Below are 19,556 nucleotides of genomic sequence, written 5' to 3'. Positions count from 1 at the left end.
CGGTAAAGGCCGAGCCGCCGCCGCAGGGGGCAGTCGCTCCTCCTGCCGAGGCTCGGCCGGCCCAAGGCTGGATGGAGGCGGGAGCAGCGCCGAGTGACGTGGCCAAGGCAGGGAGCTGTTAGCGTGATTCATCAACAGCGGCCAGGACGAGGGATGCTTTTGCGCGCAGCCCCAACTTAGGGGCTGCGAACCGGCCGTGTCCCCCAGCCCTTCGCTTTCTGGTGGCCGCTGATTCAAAATCGCCGTGGGCAGATATTTTTTTTTTTAAGGACAAGATGGAAGAAGTCCTGAAGAAGCTGCAGAAGGAAGCGTCGGGGAACAAATACAAGGCGATTAAGGAGAGCTGCACCAGGGCCAGCGGTAAGGAAGTGAGCAAGCAACGGGGAAACCCTTTCCCTGGTACCAGAGCGGGCAGCTAGCCCTCGTTTCCCCATGTGGCTAGATGAGCATGGTGATGGATGCCTTACGCGCTACCCGGGTGGAAAGGGGCTTTCTGATCGCAGATGCATTATTCGTATGCTTAATCTCTTCCAGGAAACGTGTGCCTGGCCACATACCGACGGAACCTGCTGCGTAAAAGCACCGTGCTGGTTTTGTTTTGTTTTGGTTTGTGCATGTTTTCTTACGAAAGACCAGAAGGGTCTCTGATGCATCCTTCGCTGGCTTTCGATCTGTTGGCCTTCAGCCTGAGCTTCCCGATAGCTCAACGAAGGAGAACTCTTTGCCAGATGTATTACCAGTCTTTGAAAGCTGCCCCCTATCCCTTCCCCTGCAAATATTGGCCACTATATGATTTGAGCCGGACTTCTAACCTTAATAACGGATGCTACTGCAAAAATTTCCTTTGCAGTTAAACAAGTACAACATCAGACGAGCTGTTTACGATTCATTTTACCCTATGGAGAATAGGCGATACACCTTGTGTGTATGTGATTTAAAAAATCCTAACAGTAAAAAATAGGTTTTGGATTTGACCTTTTGCTGCGTCCTTTTATTGATTTATGATTAATACTTTTTATGAATATCTTTATTTAGATGATGCACAACATTTGTATTGTTTACACATCAGAAAACACTAACCCTGAGTAGGATAGGCTGTTAACACAATTGTACTATATAGCTACAGTATAGCTGTACCATTTATACCTACAGTAGAACAGTGAGAAATAATTTTATTTTTGGGAAAAGGTAATGACATAATGAGGTCAGCTGTATTAAGATTTGGCTGTTGCTGAGTAGAAAGACTAGATGGCTTGTCTCCAGCCCAACAATTGCCATTCAGGAAACAAAGATTGCTTTAACTACTTCACCCTTCCATATGGAAAGCATGTGATTGCAGAGAGTCAAAGAGTGCCATATAACGGTTTTTTCCCCCTCCTGCCCCCTTTTTTACTAGCAGGTGTCTTCCTCAATCATGACTCAGTTGCTTCAGGTCATTTATATGTGCAGATGGCTCAATGCTGCTTGAACTGCTTGCTATCTTTGCAAATAATGTTTGCAAGTAATGCAAAGTATTCCTTGTATTTCTTTTGGTGTGTTCCTTGCTATACAGTCAAAGTACTTGGATTTATGTTATTCTGAATTAAATAAGTGTCCTTGCACGAGCTTGTACTGAAGTAGTGTACAAGCCAAGTGTCAGGTTGTTATGTCCACGGATGCTTTCAGAGGAGGTGTTTATGGTACCATTGTCCTGTCTCATTTGCACAGTTTTATGGGTTTTCAAACAAGGGTGCCTTCCACTTGCAACCCTCCCATGTTTTTCCATCATTACTCCTCTCTTTTCTTTATTCCAGATAATATATTAAAGAATAAAAGTCACAATTGTTGCACAGTGCCTTAAATTTGTAGTACTAGGAGTCCTCTGGCTGGAAGCACCCCTGTAGTGATTTTTGTTTTGTTGTTCAGGTTTACACAGAAGAAACAGGCTAGAAGTCTGTGAATGGGCATAATTTAGCCCAGGTTAAGCATATTTAAATCCCATTCATTTCATCAAATAATGTAAGCATATGTTTAGCTCTACCTGCCAAAATCAGTTAGTAATGAAAGTATTTAACTGAAGGTAGGTCATGCCTTAATCCAAGGAAATGTGATCCAAGATCCAGAACTTGGGTTGATTGCATTTATTTAATATAACAACAATCAGCAAGCATTTACTTGAGAATAGATGTCATGCTTGCTGAAGTTAGGAAATGGCTTGCCTTCAGGCAGATAAGTCTTGCCTTTAATGACTGTAGAAAACAGGCCCTTAGCTAGTGTGAAGAAAAGGCATCTGTGTAGTTTGGCTTGTGGCAATGCCAATAAAAAAGTTACAAATGCAAAATAATTTCTAATGTTTCTCTTACCCAGTGGCCCTGAAACAATGGAATTCTTCATCTAGGACAGTCCAGTTGTGGGCAAGCCTGCTGGCTTTATGGTGTCACTGCAAAACAATTGCTATTAGTCAGGTTTCTGAAGACTCTTTAAAATGCATAGATCATGGGCAATATTCAGTGGGAGTGCTAACATAAATTGCTTTCTGCTGGAGTAAGAGATCTCCAGTGCAATGCCAATTGCACTAGCTGGAAAAGGTTTTCCAAGGCATCCAGCTAATCCTTTTGGTGTTGTAATAAAGGTTCCTTGTATTAGTGAAATATGTTAGCAGTTGTGTTGTATGAGATACTGCCCTGTGTTAAACTGGTTAGATAAGTGGTTTATACAGAAAGTGATGGAGGGGACTATATTTTCCTCCTATGAGCAACACCATCTGAACAGCATCTTTTAATGTATAAAATCAGTGAATGGGTTCATCCTGCATCCATCTATCTATCTACTTACTTATTAGAGTTATATCCTGCCTTTTTTATTTTCAAGAGGTCAAAGCAGCTTACATCATTCTTCTGCTGCTGCTCTCAGTCTTTCCACCACAACAATCCTGTGAGTTAGGTTGGGCTGAGATTCTGCCACTGGCCCAAAGTCACCCAGTTGGCTCCACGGCTGAGCAGGGACTAGAACCCAGATTACCTGCATCCCGGTCCTGCACTCCTAACCACTACACCACACTGGCTTTCATAACCATTTATGCTGATTTTGTGGGCACAGTCTCCTTCTCATGTGGGCAGTTAAATGGCTGGGTAGAACTTGCATTTGCTTCTTTCTAGATTTCCTTTGAAAGCCATGACTGAAGTCATTTAAAAAAAACTTATCAGTAAAAGTGACCGGTGCTGACCGTACCCTTCACATTCATTTTGTATTTTGCATTCACTGCATTCATTTCCAACTCTAATGGACAACCATGTCCACCTTTGGGTCAGAAGAAGTGGACCAAGACTATAGAAAGAAAAGCAAAATGATTTGAAAGATTAGTTCAGCTGGCACAAAGTGCTTATTCTTCCCGCAGTGTAGCAGAGTAAGTTTGCTTTCCCTTGGGGCCTTTTCCTAGATAAAGTATGTTTAGAATTGCAACCCAAAGACTACCAAATTTTAGGGATATATAATTTTGAAAAGGCCTAGCTTCAGGGGCAAAAAACCAAGATAAATCCTGTTGCTGTCCTTGGTGCAGTGGTTAGAAATTTTTGGAGGCCAGTATTTCCAAACTATGGCAGTGCAATACATCCGATTACCCTCAACAATTATTCTTTTCCTTTTTCTGAACAGAAACTTTAGAATCCCCAGAGACTGTTACCAAGATCCCGCCGTATCAACTAAGGTAGGAAATGCATATTGTCTTGTTTCCGATGTGAGAGAAGAATATGAAATTGCTCATATATTTAAGACTTGCTTGCTGTTGAAACCAGAGTCCAGCTGGACTCTGCTTGGTATATAAGCAAAAGGTTCTAGACATGTTGCAAGCAAGCAGACTGTTCAGTGAATAATATTTGTCCCTTTCTAACTGTTGTTATGGATTTACAGGTGCCCAGGTACCCAAGAAAGCTTTGTTGTATATCTTGCTTGAAAATACGATGGGAGATATATTGATGGTTGGTTTTGCCCACCATGCCCAGTTACTGCCTGAGCTCTTAGTGACAAGAGTTTATTTTCACTGAAGTTATACCTCCTGTGGCTTAATGATAATGATGGTACACTGACAAAGTGCCCACTAACCATGGGTCTTTGATGGGACAATGAACAGCAGGTGACACCATGCAGCCTTCTTTAAGGAGCTGTAAACGGAACCCATCAAAGAGCTGTCCCTTCCCATAGTACTGATCTGCTTCTCCCTGTTGTCCTAATTATAGGACGATAGAAAATGAAGTATTTTAGTATTAGGATTGCACCATTAACATATAGCATAAGAGCCACATGTGTTGAAAGTATAGGAACATAGGAAGCCTTATACGTGTCAGACTATGTGTCTGTGTAGGCCAATGCTGGGGACTTTGACTGGCAGTGGTTCTCCAGGGTCTTAGGCAGACAGGAGGCCTTTCCCCTAACCTGCTACCTGATGCTTTTACTTAGAGATGCCAGTGTGCAATGCATTTGCTCTACCTCTGAGCTGTGGCCCCTGCCACTGTTCTGCCAGGGGAAGAAAGAGCTATTGAAAAAATCGGAAAAGTATCCCTATTGAATCACCAGTGTTAATTCACATTATTATTGTTTGTTGATATAGTACCTGCAACTGGTACATTATGATTATTGACAAGGAAGCCCACAAAAGACCCCGGAACAAAGGCGTATCATATATTCTAAAGGCCACAATATATGTAAGGAAGGGGAAACGAGCATGGATAGAGAGCTAAAAGCTCAGCAAGGAAAAGGTCAAGCCTGAGAAAATGACGAATGAGTCATGTATTGTACTGTTTGCAGTAGGGGACTTGCTTTTGGTCCCCAGTTGAGAAAGCGATTGCAGTGAGTTGGGGAACAGCTTAAGCCTCCCATTCCTGCCTAGGTAGGGATGTGTCATACTTTGGGAACTATTGAAGTCTTCATTAGGCAAAGGCAAGGCAGAAGCTTCTGCAGACCGTGGAATAAAACTAACAGAGCTGACACAGAGCACTGTTGCATCTCAGTGTCCCAGGGTTTGTGGCCTGGGTGTGCATCTGATTGCAGTGAGCAGGGAAAGAGGGGAGGAGAATAGCAGGGGACTGGTCTCCATTCTCCCTATTTGTTGAATCTCCATTTGTTTGGTGAAGACTTATGAGCTCCTTCTGTATTGATATGCATGTCTTTATAATGCTGATCTACTTCGCAACAGAACTGGTGTTGGAACAATCTCATTGCTCATGTATTTAGAGTGTCTTTCCTTCCTTCCTTCCTTCCTTCCTTCCTTCCTTCCTTCCTTCCTTCCTTCTTTCTTTCTTGGATTTATATGCCACCTTCTTTTTTAAAGAACTCAAAGTGGCTTATATTATTCTCTTTCTGCTGCTCTAAATCTTATCCCCACAACAACAACCCTGTGAGGTTGGTTGGGCTGAAAGTGTGTGACAGGCCCAAAGTCACTCAGTTGGCTGTATGGCTGAGTGGGGACTAGAACCCAGATCACCTGACTCCCAGTTCTGTCCTCTTAACCACTACACCACACCGGTTTTGAATAGTGCAAAATGTCAGAAATCTGCCTTGTATTTCAGCACCAGCAGATTGCATGGAACTCCCTGCAGCCATGTGAGCAGACTGGTAGCCGAGCAAGGCAGCACTCTGCCATCCTCTGCACCCAGCACTTAACTGTGAATGCAAAAGAAAATTATTTTTTCACTTGAGTACTTGTACTGTGCCACCTGGAGGTTATTTAGTGGGAAAGGAGGAAAGGAAGCACCTCTCATATACTGCTCGGTTCATAACGGTGCTGTGAAACTGCAAGTGGATGAACAACTGATTAACATTCTTGTGTAGAAAAGCTCTCAGTGACTAGCCCAATACACCCAGTGTATTTTATGACGGGGCAGGGACTAGAAGCCTGGTTCCCCATGTTCTAGAACAACAATCTAATCACTATACCACACAGGGAAGCCAATATGTCTATAGAGAATTTTGCTTACTGACGTGGCAGTTTTCTTCATGCAGACTTTGTGAGGGGAGCATTCATCAAAGTAATTCCTTCCTCAGTTCCAAAGTGCTATAATGCAGGACAGACAATAGTGGAATATTGTGTACTTTTCTGTTTGTACAGAATGAAATAGGAAGCATTCATGCAGCAGCCAAGATTTGCCATTCTGTTTTTCTAGATAAGAAAAGACAATTCTGACGTGTACATTACTTTAGAGTGAAGGATCACTATTTGGCAATGTATATGTCAGATGGAGGGAGTGGGTGATCCTAAGTGGAAGGACAGCTGGGGGTAAGAATTCAAGTCCCCTCTGCCTTCTTGGTACAGTCCCATCTGAATGAGGGTCCTGCACTTATTCAAGAGAAGTCAAAGCTGCTAGCGACGTCTTCAGGGTAATGTGTGATTTGGTGCACAGCGAACTCTACTGCTGGATCACCATGCCAGTACATTCTAGTGCATCTGTGCCTGGAACTCTTACATTGTGGTGATGGATGCCAGATTTCCAGCGTGCAATTTTTTATTTGCTGAAGAAAATCAGGTAAATGGTGCATTGCAAGGCTCCACTGGACCATTTTCTCAAGCAGTGTGTATTTCCTGAAGGTGGTTTTGTTAATCTGCCAAGCCTATTAAGTAGTACAAATTATATGTGAGCTGAAAACACCTATACATTATTTTTAATAAGTGTATTCAATGGATGGCTATCGATGGATTTCCCTTTTTTCTTATTCTACAAGACTGTATTTAAATCAATACAATATATATATGAATAATACAGACAAATAGTTCAGACAAATGCTTACTATTATATTACATTTACATTCCTCCTTTTTTCCTTGCGTGAGGAACCCAAGGCAGCTTACATAGTTCACTTTTTCCTCACAACAACAACCCTGTAAGGTAGGTTAGGCTGAGAGTGAGTGACTGTCCCAAAGTTACCCAGTGAGCTTCATGGCCAAGGGGGGGATAAGAACCTATTTCTCCTGGGTCCCCAGTCTTACCACCACACCATACTGGCTCTAATTATGCCAACAGACATTATAAGGCATGCATTCTTATTATTTTAATGCTGAATTTCATGCTGAGACTTTAGATTCTGAATCCATGGATCAGAAACAAATCACTTAATGTTAGGCACTGACAACAGTCTTAACAGCTTAAAGTAGATGATGGACAGGGTTGGGGCATGGCACAGTCATGTTTGCAGAAGAACATAAGACATAATGCCAAACATCTTGCCTTATTCACAGAATGGCCATCTAACAATACAGCATTGCAAACTATAAAAAGCCTGGAGTGTTATGTCTTGCGGTGTTAGCTCTTCCTTTGTGTTTTGTCTTTAGTCTTGAGTGAGGGCTAGTTTTTCTTCATTTGTGTTTTTACTAAGTTGACTGCCTCCCGAGCAATTAAAAAATTCTAAAGAGTGCTGCTGTTTCTTTTGATTTTACATAAACAAGAGCAGATCTATACTGGATCTGAAACGCTGAAACACTAAAAATTTGAAATGCTGTATATTTTACACAAGTATTATCTGCAAAACTGAAAAGCAAGAAGAGTTTGGAAGTTCTTTAGAGTGCATGAAATTTAAGACTTTAAAAGATTTGGTATAATGCAGTTTACAAATCTTGCAACAGATATGCTAGATAGAGGCATACCTTCAGCTCTATTTTGTTGTGCTTAATCTATCAGATGTCAATTAAATGACAGTACTGTGGTAGTACAGTATAGGTAATGTTAGCTTTTTCTTTATTATTAATTATTAATATTACATTTTGTACAGCCCATAGCCAAAGCTCTCTGGGCCGTTTACAGCAATAATAATAGAATCATACACTCAAGTCACCTATCCCAATTCTGACCAGGCCTGATCCTGCTTAGCTTCCACAATTAGACAGAAGGAGGCACTTGAGTACAAATGGCCCAGATTCTTTTGGCATCCGTGGAGGCTTTTCCCCCTCTTCTTAACTCCTCTACAGTGTGAGGCAGCAGGAGAAATTTTTGGGAAATACATTCCATGCTGAGGAGGAAGGTTTAGCCTTCTCTGCCTGGCTGTGCCCATTTTAACATGACAGTAAAGCAAAAAGCTAGCCTTCAGCTATGCGATTGCTATAACATGTCATTTGCTTCCACTGTAGGCTATTCTGCTTTACAACTTCTTCACTCTTTAGTGCTTTTGTTTCATCCTAAACAAACATTAGTAAAACTTCAAAGCATCCCTAGGCCTTTATGCTGTCACCCTGTCACTATAACACAGCAGCTGATATCCCCCAGTTTGGATGCTTTAAAAAGGGATTGGACACATTCATAGAAAAGAAGGCTATTAATTACTACGAGTTCCGATGGTTATATACTATGTCCAGTACTAGATGGACCCTTGCTGCGCAACTGTTTCTACATACGGTGATTCTGTCAACTCCTGTGCTGAAGTAATCTCAGACTTCTCTTTCTAGGAGCCTGGAATATAGCTGAATAATGTTGTGCATGAAGAGTATTGATTTCATATTTTCTTCTCCCATCTGATTTATTTTCTGTCATTTTTCTCTGTATTTCTGAGTAGGCAGAGGAAACTGATTGCCCCTCCTCCCCACACACACATTCACATACACACAGCCCTCTTGCAGTGGGTTTTATTGCTACAGATGCCAGCAAGTTTGCTAGCCATCTGGCACTTGTTCCATTGCAGTCATGAAGCAAATAATGTTGAGAAGTCTTGTGCTGTTGTCATTAGCTTTCGGCCAAAGTTTTATATTACTTTTGTTCAGAATTACCAAGGTTTTTTTTCCTAAGGATCATTGCAAACACAAATGGTCGAGTGAATCTGAATGTATCTTGCCTAAGCTTTGTCAGGATCATGTGCTGTCCATGATCTAGCTACCACTTCCACTGCCTTTTCTGGTACAAGTGCAGCCGCTTCTGTTGGTGATGGAACACATCCCTGCAGTGTTCAGGGTGGGGAGGAGGCATCCCTTCAATCCATCTAAGTATCCAACCCCTGCATTAGACTGAGAGGTTATCTCCCTCTTTCAAGCCTAATCAGCTCTAAATTTCCCAATGTTTCCTTTTATATTATTATTATTATTATTATTATTATTATTATTATTATTATAGCATTTCTATGCCGCCCCTTGCCGAAACCTCGGGGCGGCTTACAACATGATAAAATACATTGAAATACAATAGTACATAATAAATTACCATTAAATATAACAATACAAAAAATACATTGATTTACAAATACAAAATTAAAATTATCAGTATAAAATAAAAATATAGGAGGAGAAAGAGAAGGAAGAAGAAGTTGCCCAGGCCAGATCATATGTTTTAACAATTGAAATGATGTTTAAATAAAAAGGTCTTTACCTGGCGCCGAAAAACCAGTAACGACGGTGCCAGGCGGACCTCTTTGGGGAGTGAATTCCATAGGTTGGGCGCCACCGCAGAGAAAGCCCTTATAGACAGAAGACAGGCTCATGAGGCAGGATCCTTCCTCTTTGGACCCTAACAAACCCCAACAGCTACAGCTAGAAGGGGCAAGATCTATATGGCTAGATTAGAGACAATGACCTCATTTAAGGCTCAGTTTTATTGGAGACCGAACTGAAACTTAGTTTAATTCTGGTACACTTCAGCTGGTAGTCTGCCATGGTTTCAAACATTCCCTTTAACCATTCACACTGGTTATTGCAGGATAAAAGGTATTGACTCTCAAGTATTCCAAAATTAATTTATATCACTTTATCGAGAGGACAAGAAAGGGCAGGGTTCCTGTCCAAGGCTGTCAGACACTAGTCGACAGAGCAAGTCAGGATGGAATTTTCCTGGCTTTAACATCAGGTATCACATCATGGGAAGGCAAGAAGACAATCATGCTAGGGAAAGCCAAAAGCAGAAGAAGAAGAGAAGGACCAAATAAGAGATGGATTGACTCCAGAAAGGAAGCCACAGCCTTGAATTTCAAACAGGCAAGCAGGGATGTCAGAAATAGGACATTCTGGAAGGGTTCTTCATAGTCAGATATGATAGCATATAACAACATCAACTATGGTCAAATTAGCCCACCATAATACCCATCGAATACCTTACATAGACATTTAGGGTAAACGGAAGCAGTACTTTATAATGATAATACTATTTTATCAGTGGCATGTCCTGTTTTGGGGAGATTGTACAATCTTTGTCCTTCAAAAGAAAAGTGCAACCTTCTTGGTTCTCCTGGACTTCTAAGCAGCACCAGACACCATCTGGTCTGGGTCTAGAAGGCATGGTGCAGCTATGGTTCTGATCTTTTGAGAGTGGTGGGTCTTGGATAGTAATGCTGGGGAAGAACTGTTCTATACTTTGGCTTATGGGATGGGTCAGTATTTCACCTTATTTCTCATGGACTTCAACAACTATATGAAACCACTGTGAGAAGTCATTCAGAATTCTTTCCTTTTTTCCATTCAAGGGAGATTGTGGAACTGTTTGGATGTGGTGCTAAAAAAGATGAGGGAGCACAAACTTAAATTAATGGGGACATCCCATTAAATGGTTGGGAAGTCAGCTGATCTGGATATTGGGCATTGTATTCCCCTTGAAAGACCAGTATACAGCTTGAGGATGCTTCTAAATTTGTTGCTCCATGAAGAGGTGCAGGTGATGTCAGTGACTTAAAGTACATTTTACAAGTTCTGCCTTTGTGTCCCTGTTGTGGCCTCATCTGAAGAGCTTGGACCTGTTCAGTAATCCATGCACCAGCTCAGAGTTCATGATGCATCCCTCCAAATCATCAAAGATATTGATAGTTTATCCTCATGATGTGTACCCTAGTGCCTGAAGGGTTAAATTAGCTTCAGGGCAATCTAAATTTGTCACTTTTAGAGCTCTCTAGCACCAAAACATGATTTTTTGCTATTAAAATTGCCGACGGAATTCCATGGTACAAGAAAAAGCAGTGGCTGCATTGAAAATGGTCTGGGATGCATGCGGTTCAGAGGCACATGTTGTGTACACCATGGACAGATTGGAGGTTGGTGAGCCAGAAAAGTATCTCCATGTGCAGAAGGAGGCTGCTGTCACAGTCCATTGCCACAGCTACTCATTTTTCTACATACATCACTTTTCTTCTGGGCTAAGAGATGGGGACCAGCTGTTACATTTCAGGAAACTCTATTTGCCTTTGAAGCACCAAATTTCAGAACTCTCTTGCAGATTATCTCCAAAGGCCCTTTCTTTTTCCTATTTTGTCCTGAATATTGTTCAGTATTGCCATATCTTTACTACCTTTGTTTGGCATCTTTGCTATTTTTATCTTTTCTGTTTATGGTTCATCTGTGCCTCCAGAATTCCATTGTACTTCTAATGTTTTTTCATCTTAAAAGTGCTCTGGCACAGATGATGGTTCACTAGTTAAGTGCCTCTGAAATTGCAAGATGAAGTAAAAATGCATCCAATTAAAGGTTACCTTTAGGATGGTAATAACCTTTCGGAGTGTTACACTTGCCTTAGCCAACATTCATGCTTTATTTGCTGTTGATAACTAGTTCTGAGTTTATTCTTGTCTGTTTTCAGCATGAAAGCAGTAATGCCTGTCATAGCAACTCTACTTCTAATGTAAGCTGCCCAGAAGAGAGCCAGATTTGTATCCATAGTAGTCCTTGAAATGTTATCTAATCTAGGTTGCCAGTAGCAACACCTGAGTAAAATTGGCAATTGTTACTAAAGATATCTGACTAAGTTCCATTTGGAATAGATACTAGCAAATCTGTTTTCACATCAACCCCAGGCGGTGGTAGAAGGTGATAGAAGGTACTATACACAACTCCAAGGAATTGATACTGGAACAGTTTTCCAGTTAGCCCCATCTCCCTATTTTTATTGCCAAAGTTTGCATTTGTAAGCAACGCTTAAAAGGGCTTGTCAGAAATTACTTAAACATGACTCTTAAACCTTTCTCTCTAATTAACAAATGTAAAATTTCTTTTCTTCCTGGAGACATCAAAAGCAGGAAACCCTAATTCATGAACAAGTTAAAAATAGGTCACAGTACAGATCTTTGGACACACTGCTTACACCCCTCCTCTTTGAAAATGGGCCATGCATTTGGACTCTATTTCTTAGTTTTTAATCAGTTACCTATCCATAGGAAGGCTCTTCTTCTTATTCTGTTACTGCTAAGATTTTTGGGGAGTTTTTGGTGATGGATTTCATCAAAACACTTCTAGAATTCCAATTAAACAATCTAGCAGCTCACCTCTACCCATATGCTTGTTGATGCTGAAAAACAGCAATAAAAGATTACTGAAACTGGAATTATTTTTTCTGAGACTGTTTTGACTCTTATGCAGCAAGACCTGTCCTATAGACTTGGAAGTTCATCTTTAATAACATGGTCTATCAGCTTACCCAAAACAAATGTTCAACTAATCTGCCTGTAGCTTTCTGAATCCCATGTGAAACCCTTTTGAAAACTTAGTATTTCCAATCTTCTGTTCAGGGGTCATCTTGAGACATTTTATATTTTTTGTTGTTAGGAAAACCCCCCAGCAATTTCATATTTGAGTTAAGTGGTGCTTTCAATTTAGACCTGCTTCTCTCGTTACTCCAGTTGCCTCCTCCTCGAAAGCATTTGTTTAGGAATGGGAATCTGCAGTGAAGGGTTCATTCTGCATCTCTACCTTAGTACTTCTTTAACTGTCTTATCCTCCAAGGGTCCAACTACTTCCCTGAAGGTTTCTTGCTTCTGGGTTGTTTCTCAAAATTCTCAAAACAATTCTCAAAATTGTTTCTTGTGTCTGTTATTAAAGGTAAAGGTTTCCCCTTGACATTAAAGTCCAGTCCTGCCTGACTCTAGGGGGTGGTACTCATCTCCGTTTCCTAGCCGAGGGAGCCAGTGTTTGTCCGCAGACAGTCTCCGTGGTCATGTGGCCGCATGACTAAACACTGAAGTGCACGGAACGCTGTTACCTGCCCACCAAAGTGGTACCTTTTCATCTACTTGCATTTGCATGCTTTCGAACTGCAAGGTTGGCAGGAGCTGGGACGGAGCAACGGGAACTCACCCCGTTGTACAGATTCGAACCGGCGACCTTTTGATCTACCAGCCCAGCAGCACAGCAGTTTAAACCACTGTGCCACCTGCAGTCCCGTGCCTGTTATTATATGCTTGCTTTTCTTTTGTGCAAGTTTGTGTTCCTTTGTATTCATATTTTGGGCAAGATTTCCATTTTCTAAAGGAAGTCACTTTTTCTCCAGTAGCTTTCTTGTCATTGTTCATTAGCCATGCTGATGACCTCTTGGACTTAGTGGTACCTTCCCTGACCTATGATGCGCATTCTAAGCGAGCATCTAGTTTTTCGAGTAACCCCCAAGTGATCTATAGACATTTGACCTTCATCACTTTCCTTTTCAGCCTACTTTTACCAAACCTTAAATTTTGGAAGATGCCTGTTTTGAAGTCATGTGAATGTGTTGGACTTTTCTGGAATTTTCCATATACCTATAAATTAAATGTAATATCACTGTGATCACTGTTTCCATTAGGTCCTGAGCACCACTTAGCTGCAAGCAAAGGACTGGTGTGATTGGAATATGCATTTTTCCAGCCTGTTTGTGGAAACTGAGGTCATCCATGACTATAATATTTTCTTTTTTGGATGCCACCCTGATCTCAAGAAGGATCGTGGTAACTGTGGATAGCATCCAGTATCAGAGGGAGTCTGCCTCTAGATGCCAGTCGCTAGGGAGCATGTGTGGGAATGTGCTTTTGCTTCCATCTCCTAGTTGTGGGCTTCTGGTGAACAGAATTTGGAGTAGATAGGCCTATGATCTGATCCAGAACTGTTCATCTTATGTTCTTCTATGGGGCATCACGAACATTTTGTTCAGAATTACAAGCACTGAAAGGTTTAATACATCCGCACTAACCTAGGTTGGCTTGGAAAATCATTCTGGGTTTGTCACGTACACTCTCTAGAGCATCTTTTCTCAACATGTGCCCTGCAGATGTGTGGACCACAATTCAGTAATTCAACCCTTTTCCCACAATTCAGCCCTAACACTGTGGGTCCCTGCTGGGGTATGGAACTCAACCATGCTTACTTGTTACATCAGCTCTATTCTAGTCTCTATACATAGTAAGATGAGCAATAAAGCACAGACATGCTGGCTCAGAATTGCCCATGGCTTATTTTCCTCTCCAGGTTCAGATGATACAATAAGCCACCATGGGCTAATTAGCTCCTAGAATAAGTCATGAGCAACCAAGTGCTGGGTAACCTGCTCTGGCTTATAAACTGAATTATTGTGTCATGGGGATCCAGGTGTTATAAAAGATGGTGGGGGGAGGCAGAGAGACGTCAGTTTGTGCCAACTCTCATTTTCATATCAATTTTTATTCACAGCTTAAATTAATGAGCCGTTGCCCATTCTCTTCACATTTAAATGCTTTTATTGCTAGTTGGAGAGAGATCTTAACTTTCATTTTACTATCTGGTCGGTAGCTATTTTTTATTCCTTACCAGTGGCTGTCTTTTTGTGACCTTGCGATTTTATCAAGGACCCTGCTAAAATCCTTCTGGATTTTAGTTGACCTATCATGAGGTCCCATTCTTAGATGTGGAAAAAGTTGGGAGCACCGCCAATTTCAGAAACAGAATATGAAGAAGGTCAGTGATTAGCAGTGCTGAAATTTCCATTTTAATAACTTTCAACAATTTCATCCAGGAAATTTCTAAATGATGGCTCTTCTGATCATACTGTGAAAAAGTTACTGGAGGCAGCAGATCCAGGAGAGTGAGGCAAGCAGTTTCTGTGCTAATCATAAAGAGCCAGTGAATGGCAACTGTACTGTTTTGTTCATTTAAAAAGGTGATATCCACAGCACATTTATCTCTTGCTATAATTGGAAGGAGAACACTTTGGTTCACTGGAATCTCTAATTTTGCTGCTTACTATAGCTCCCTGTCTGTTCTCAGCCCAAACATTGCACTTTCTGCAGAATTAAGACAGCTGCATGCTTTATCCAACTAATGTTCCTGCTGTGTTTTGCTTACTAAGGTCTGAAACATGGATGATGCACCTGCTAAGTCAGGATTCCCAGATGTATGTTCGTGGGTGTTCAAAGATGCAGAAGTATACAAGAATGTGTGGCTCACAGTTACCATATTTGCTTCAGAAAACAGGCAACAGACATATTTGCATTAAAGGGGAGGTTCAGATAATACAGAGAGTGGCTATTTGGCTACCAAGGGCTTCAGGTAGCCTGGTGGATCCTGCCATTCTGGACAAATGGTGTCCCTGGGGATGTTGGGGGTGCCCTGGGGGGAGTGGGCAGCACAGCTGATGAACGCAGGCACTTTCATCAGCGTCCGTCCATTTCTCCACCCCGGCTCCTTCTGATTCTGAGAGAGCAGGATTGCTTCTGAGCAATCCCATCCTGCCTTCGCAACAATTGCTGGCGTGCTGGAGAGGGAAGCCAGAGGGGAGGGGAGGGGAAGGCTGTGTCTCACTGGGCCTCTTTGCAGGTAGACCCAGTTGAAGGTATTGCCCCTGCCAGTGGGGATGGGGAAGCTTGTTTGGTTGCATTTCCCTGGGACAAGCTGGTGGGGATGGTGCAGAGCAGCTTGGCATGCCTTGGTCTCAAGGAAGGCAAGCACAACGATTTGTTCTCCTTTGCAAGCCACTGCAGCTGGAGTGGAATTCCAGCCGCTTGGCCTGGCTTCCTTGAATGGCAGCGAAGTCAAGCAGCCCCTTCCCCACTACATGCCACCTCCCTAACCCCCGAAGTGAGGGGTTGCAGAGCAGGTAGCAGAGCCCAGGAGCTTGCCTCTGTGCTCCTGCCAATGCCGGGAGTACAGGGAAAAGCTGATCAGAGCCATGCAGAGTGGCTCTAGTTGTCATCGACTAGAGCATTTGGCCGGAATGGCAGCCCTTTTTTGCCACTTGCCAAGGTGCTTCCTAGCCTTCCAGCTCAGCTCTGGTTTAGCATGTCATCTGGTTTCAGACAACATGCTAAGCCACATGGGTGTAATCAAACCCTGTTATAAGCCATGGGTAGTTATGGCAGTTAATAAATCATCTCCCGGTGCAGAGGGGGTTCAGATGACATGCTACATCACGCCATCAGTGGCTTAGTCCTGTGAACCCAGTCAAATAGGATGGAGCTGCTTTATTTTGCAATGAATTTAATTGCAGTGCACTTGTATGCAAGTCTACTCAGGGGTAAACCTCACAGTGTTCAGTGAAACATACTTCCTGGCATGTGCGTATATGTAATTTTGCAGCCTTACTCACATTGGACCAGAATGTTCAGGCTCTCTCCTTAGGCCTATGCAGTAAAGGCAAAGGGATTCTACTTCTGACTGTTTTACTCTGAGTGGCCAAAGAACATCACAGCTAGAAGACTAAAAGTTATTCTCTTTCTGATGAGAATCATGCTGACCCCCCCCCCCCCCAGTTAGGAAATAAATGATTGGTTTTCTGAAAATATTTGTCAGGTAAAGATAAGAAAATCCAATGTATAATATAAACAATATGAAGTATACTATTCTTAAGTGTATTTACTTTATCCCACAGCTTTAAAGATGCCCATCTATCTAAATCCTGGAAAAGCTTGATCTATTTACTCAAGCAGAGCTTAATCATTTGTGATATATCTCTGGCAATAAGTATTCTAAAATAAATAACAACATCTGGGAACCATCAACACTCCCAGTTTGCTAATATGCTATGAGACATAGAATTTCTAATCAGAATCAGTTTGGATTAGGAATGTGACAACGCTCTGGGATATGTTCCTTCAGCGTTCATGGACCTCCTCTTGTGCTCAGCCCTGCCTTGGAAAGCAGGCAGAACCACGAGGAAGTCTGCAAATGCTTGCAGAATGAAAGATGTGCAACTAGCAGCCTTCTTCCGTGTCATGTGCAACAGTGTAAAGAAAAAACTTCTGTGTGTGGTGCAGAAGAGGATGCTACTGACGCAGTGCATGGTGCTCAGTTCCTGGTGAGCGCCATACAATTGCTGGGCACACTTGCCAGGAATTGGATTCACGGCCACATCCAAGTGGACTGAGTCCAGGCAGCCAAACCTAGGAATCAACTCCCAAAATGGGTTTCTCACACATCCCTAGTTCAGATTTCGACCAGTTAAATATATAAGTAGGCAAGTTCCGGCACAGACGACTGGTGTTTGGGAAAAATAGAAAATCATCAGTGGAAAGAAATTTTTAAATTACAAACAATCGTGGGCATATCCATGATACACTATTTTGTCTAGTATCAAAAGCCAAAGGTTCCAAACACAAAATATCGAAAGGAGAAGGTGTACATCCTTGCCTGGTTCCTCTTTCCAGTGGGAAAACAGCTGCCAGAGAAAGCTGCCGATGACATTTGCTTGGGAACTTGGACAGGAATTTGCCCTCCTGTCCTGCTTGTGTGACCCTGTGGGCAGCTGGCTGGCTGCTCTGTGAACAGGATGCTGGGCTAGATGGCCCCTTGGTCTGATCCAGCATGGCTCTTCCTATGTTCTTAAATTGTGAAATGTATGTTTAACAGGGAAAGTCTGAATTAACAACATAATCCAATGTCAACACAGTAATTCAAATACAAATAAACCACTTAAAATGCAATGTAGAACATACAACATGAATAGTATTAATTCTCAATATTCCCCTTTTTCATTCAGGCCAGGGTGAGCCCCTCAAAAGTAGCTCACAGCAGCTTGGCCATGCCAAATATTTACAGAGATACACATGCCATTTCCTGGCATCAAAATGGTTGTCTCTCAATGGCAGAGGGTGTTCCTTGCTGCAGAAGGCCCTTGGTTCAATGCCTGGCTCATCCAGGTGGGCAGGAAAAACTCCCAAAACCTAGAGCGCTGTTGTCACTCAGAGGAGTGAATCCTAGGCTAGATGGACCAATGGTCCAACTCCATATAAGGCAGCTTCCTGTCTTCTAAAATGGCAGTGTCATTTCCAAGCAGACTTCATTGGGCAGGGCTTTCCATAAATGCGGGGCTATCACAGGGAAGGCCCTTCCAAACTTCCCTCCTCTGAGCTTCTCTCAGAGGGACACACAAGGAAGGGCTGCTGAAGCCAACCTCAGGGACTGGGCAGGGCCATATTGGAAGGAGATTATTTTTGAGGCACTGGAGTCCTGAGCCATGCACTTCATAGGTGGCTAACCAGCTCTGCCATTCTGGGTCAGACAGTTCATCTGATTGACCACATTACTGTAGGTGCTTTATAATTGAGGGGCTGACAATTTGAAAAAAAAAACTCACTGATAAGCCTAGGAAATGACATGGTGGCTCTTCATCTTGTGAAATGCTGTAATGGGAATAGAGGGGCTTAAGTGGTATTAATGAGAGCTGAAGTTATATGCTTTTCTCAAGAATGGAGAGTTAGCTAATTGAATTTGTCCTGGTTTTTAATCCATTTTGTTGTGCTCGGGCTCAGAGATTTACAGAGAAATCTGATTCTCATCCGTTAAAAGCATAGATGGTGCTAAAATGTTCAGTCACTGGGAGTAGCAGTAAAAAGGTTTGTGTGATTCCCCTTGCAACGCATTCCTAGCTGGCTCAGCTCAGTCATGTTGGAATTGGTCTGCTTCCTTTGCAGCAGAAAAAGTGGAGGCCTGGATGACTGCCAGGTGATCAAAATAAGAACATGTCGTTCTTAAGGTACAATAGACAGGGTACTATGAGCTGAGTTAAAACATGGAAAATGTTTAAAATGTGCACAGTTGCACAAAGAAGACTGAATAATAGCCCTCCCCCATTATATTTTGGAATATGCAGACATTTGAAATGCAGAAAAATTGGTAGGTTAGGTGGGCTGTAGCTAAGAGAAACATTGGTTGAAGAGAAGGGCCCCCCTTCTCTTGAACCAACTCCTATATTTTGCCTGTGAAGCCCAATAGCTGATCCATCATTAGCTGGCATGAGCAGCAGATGCCCAAGGACGGTCTTAACTCGTGAGCAGGAAGAGTAGCTTGCTTTCTTAGCTGCAATTTGGGGTGCCGTTAAAGGGCTGCAAATTATTAACTATGTTTTTATGCTTATATTTTGGCCATTCAGAGGGCCACTCTGTACCCTCAAGTTCGCTGAACTTTCTTCAGTACGATTGCTGCATGTGCACCTCAACTACGGGTGCAATTTTTTTGTACAGATATTGTTTGAACTTTGTCACAAGTATTCTTAAAATGTACTGGCTCACACACACAGTACCTGATCATGACAGTGCTGCATCTTCCTTCCTCCGTTTCTTCCTTTGTACCTTTCTTCTTTCTCCCCCCTCATCCTTTCTGATATTTTTAATTTGGCTAATATCAGCCATTCTCTGGGCACACTCCAAAGTTGCCTGGAGAATTCTAAGAACCGTTCAAAGAAAATTAAATGGAAGTTTGTTTGTTTACTTAGTAAGTTTTAAATGTTCGTTATGTTGTGTTTAAAGTATGGCTCATTTTATTTTTATGTAAATTGATTGGACAGTTTATGAAGTATACATCTTATTACATTTATCATTGTAAAAGTATATTTGATTCATTAAAAAGCAATTTCATATTACAATGTAGGCTTTGAAAAATTCATAGGCATGGTTGTTGTTATTGTTGTACTGTGAATT

General features: G+C 42.1%; 1 protein-coding gene across 1 annotated transcript in view; it reads left to right on the top strand.

Annotated features, from left to right (window-relative positions):
• Positions 1-241: 241 nt before the first annotated feature.
• The window catches only part of ARFGEF3 (ARFGEF family member 3), a 91,593-nt gene continuing 72,278 nt past the window's right edge, over positions 242-19,556 (top strand). The window contains exons 1-2 of the mRNA XM_044423767.1: positions 242-360; positions 3,634-3,685. Of these exons, the coding sequence (XP_044279702.1) occupies positions 276-360; positions 3,634-3,685 (137 nt within the window). The 5' untranslated portion in view covers positions 242-275. The remainder of the gene's footprint in view (positions 361-3,633; positions 3,686-19,556) is intronic.

Source organism: Varanus komodoensis, unplaced genomic scaffold (genome assembly GCF_004798865.1).
Source record: "Varanus komodoensis strain SLA01 unplaced genomic scaffold, ASM479886v1 scaffold1, whole genome shotgun sequence".
Classification (NCBI taxonomy): domain Eukaryota; kingdom Metazoa; phylum Chordata; class Lepidosauria; order Squamata; family Varanidae; genus Varanus; species Varanus komodoensis.
This window is presented reverse-complemented; position numbering and strand designations above follow the sequence as displayed.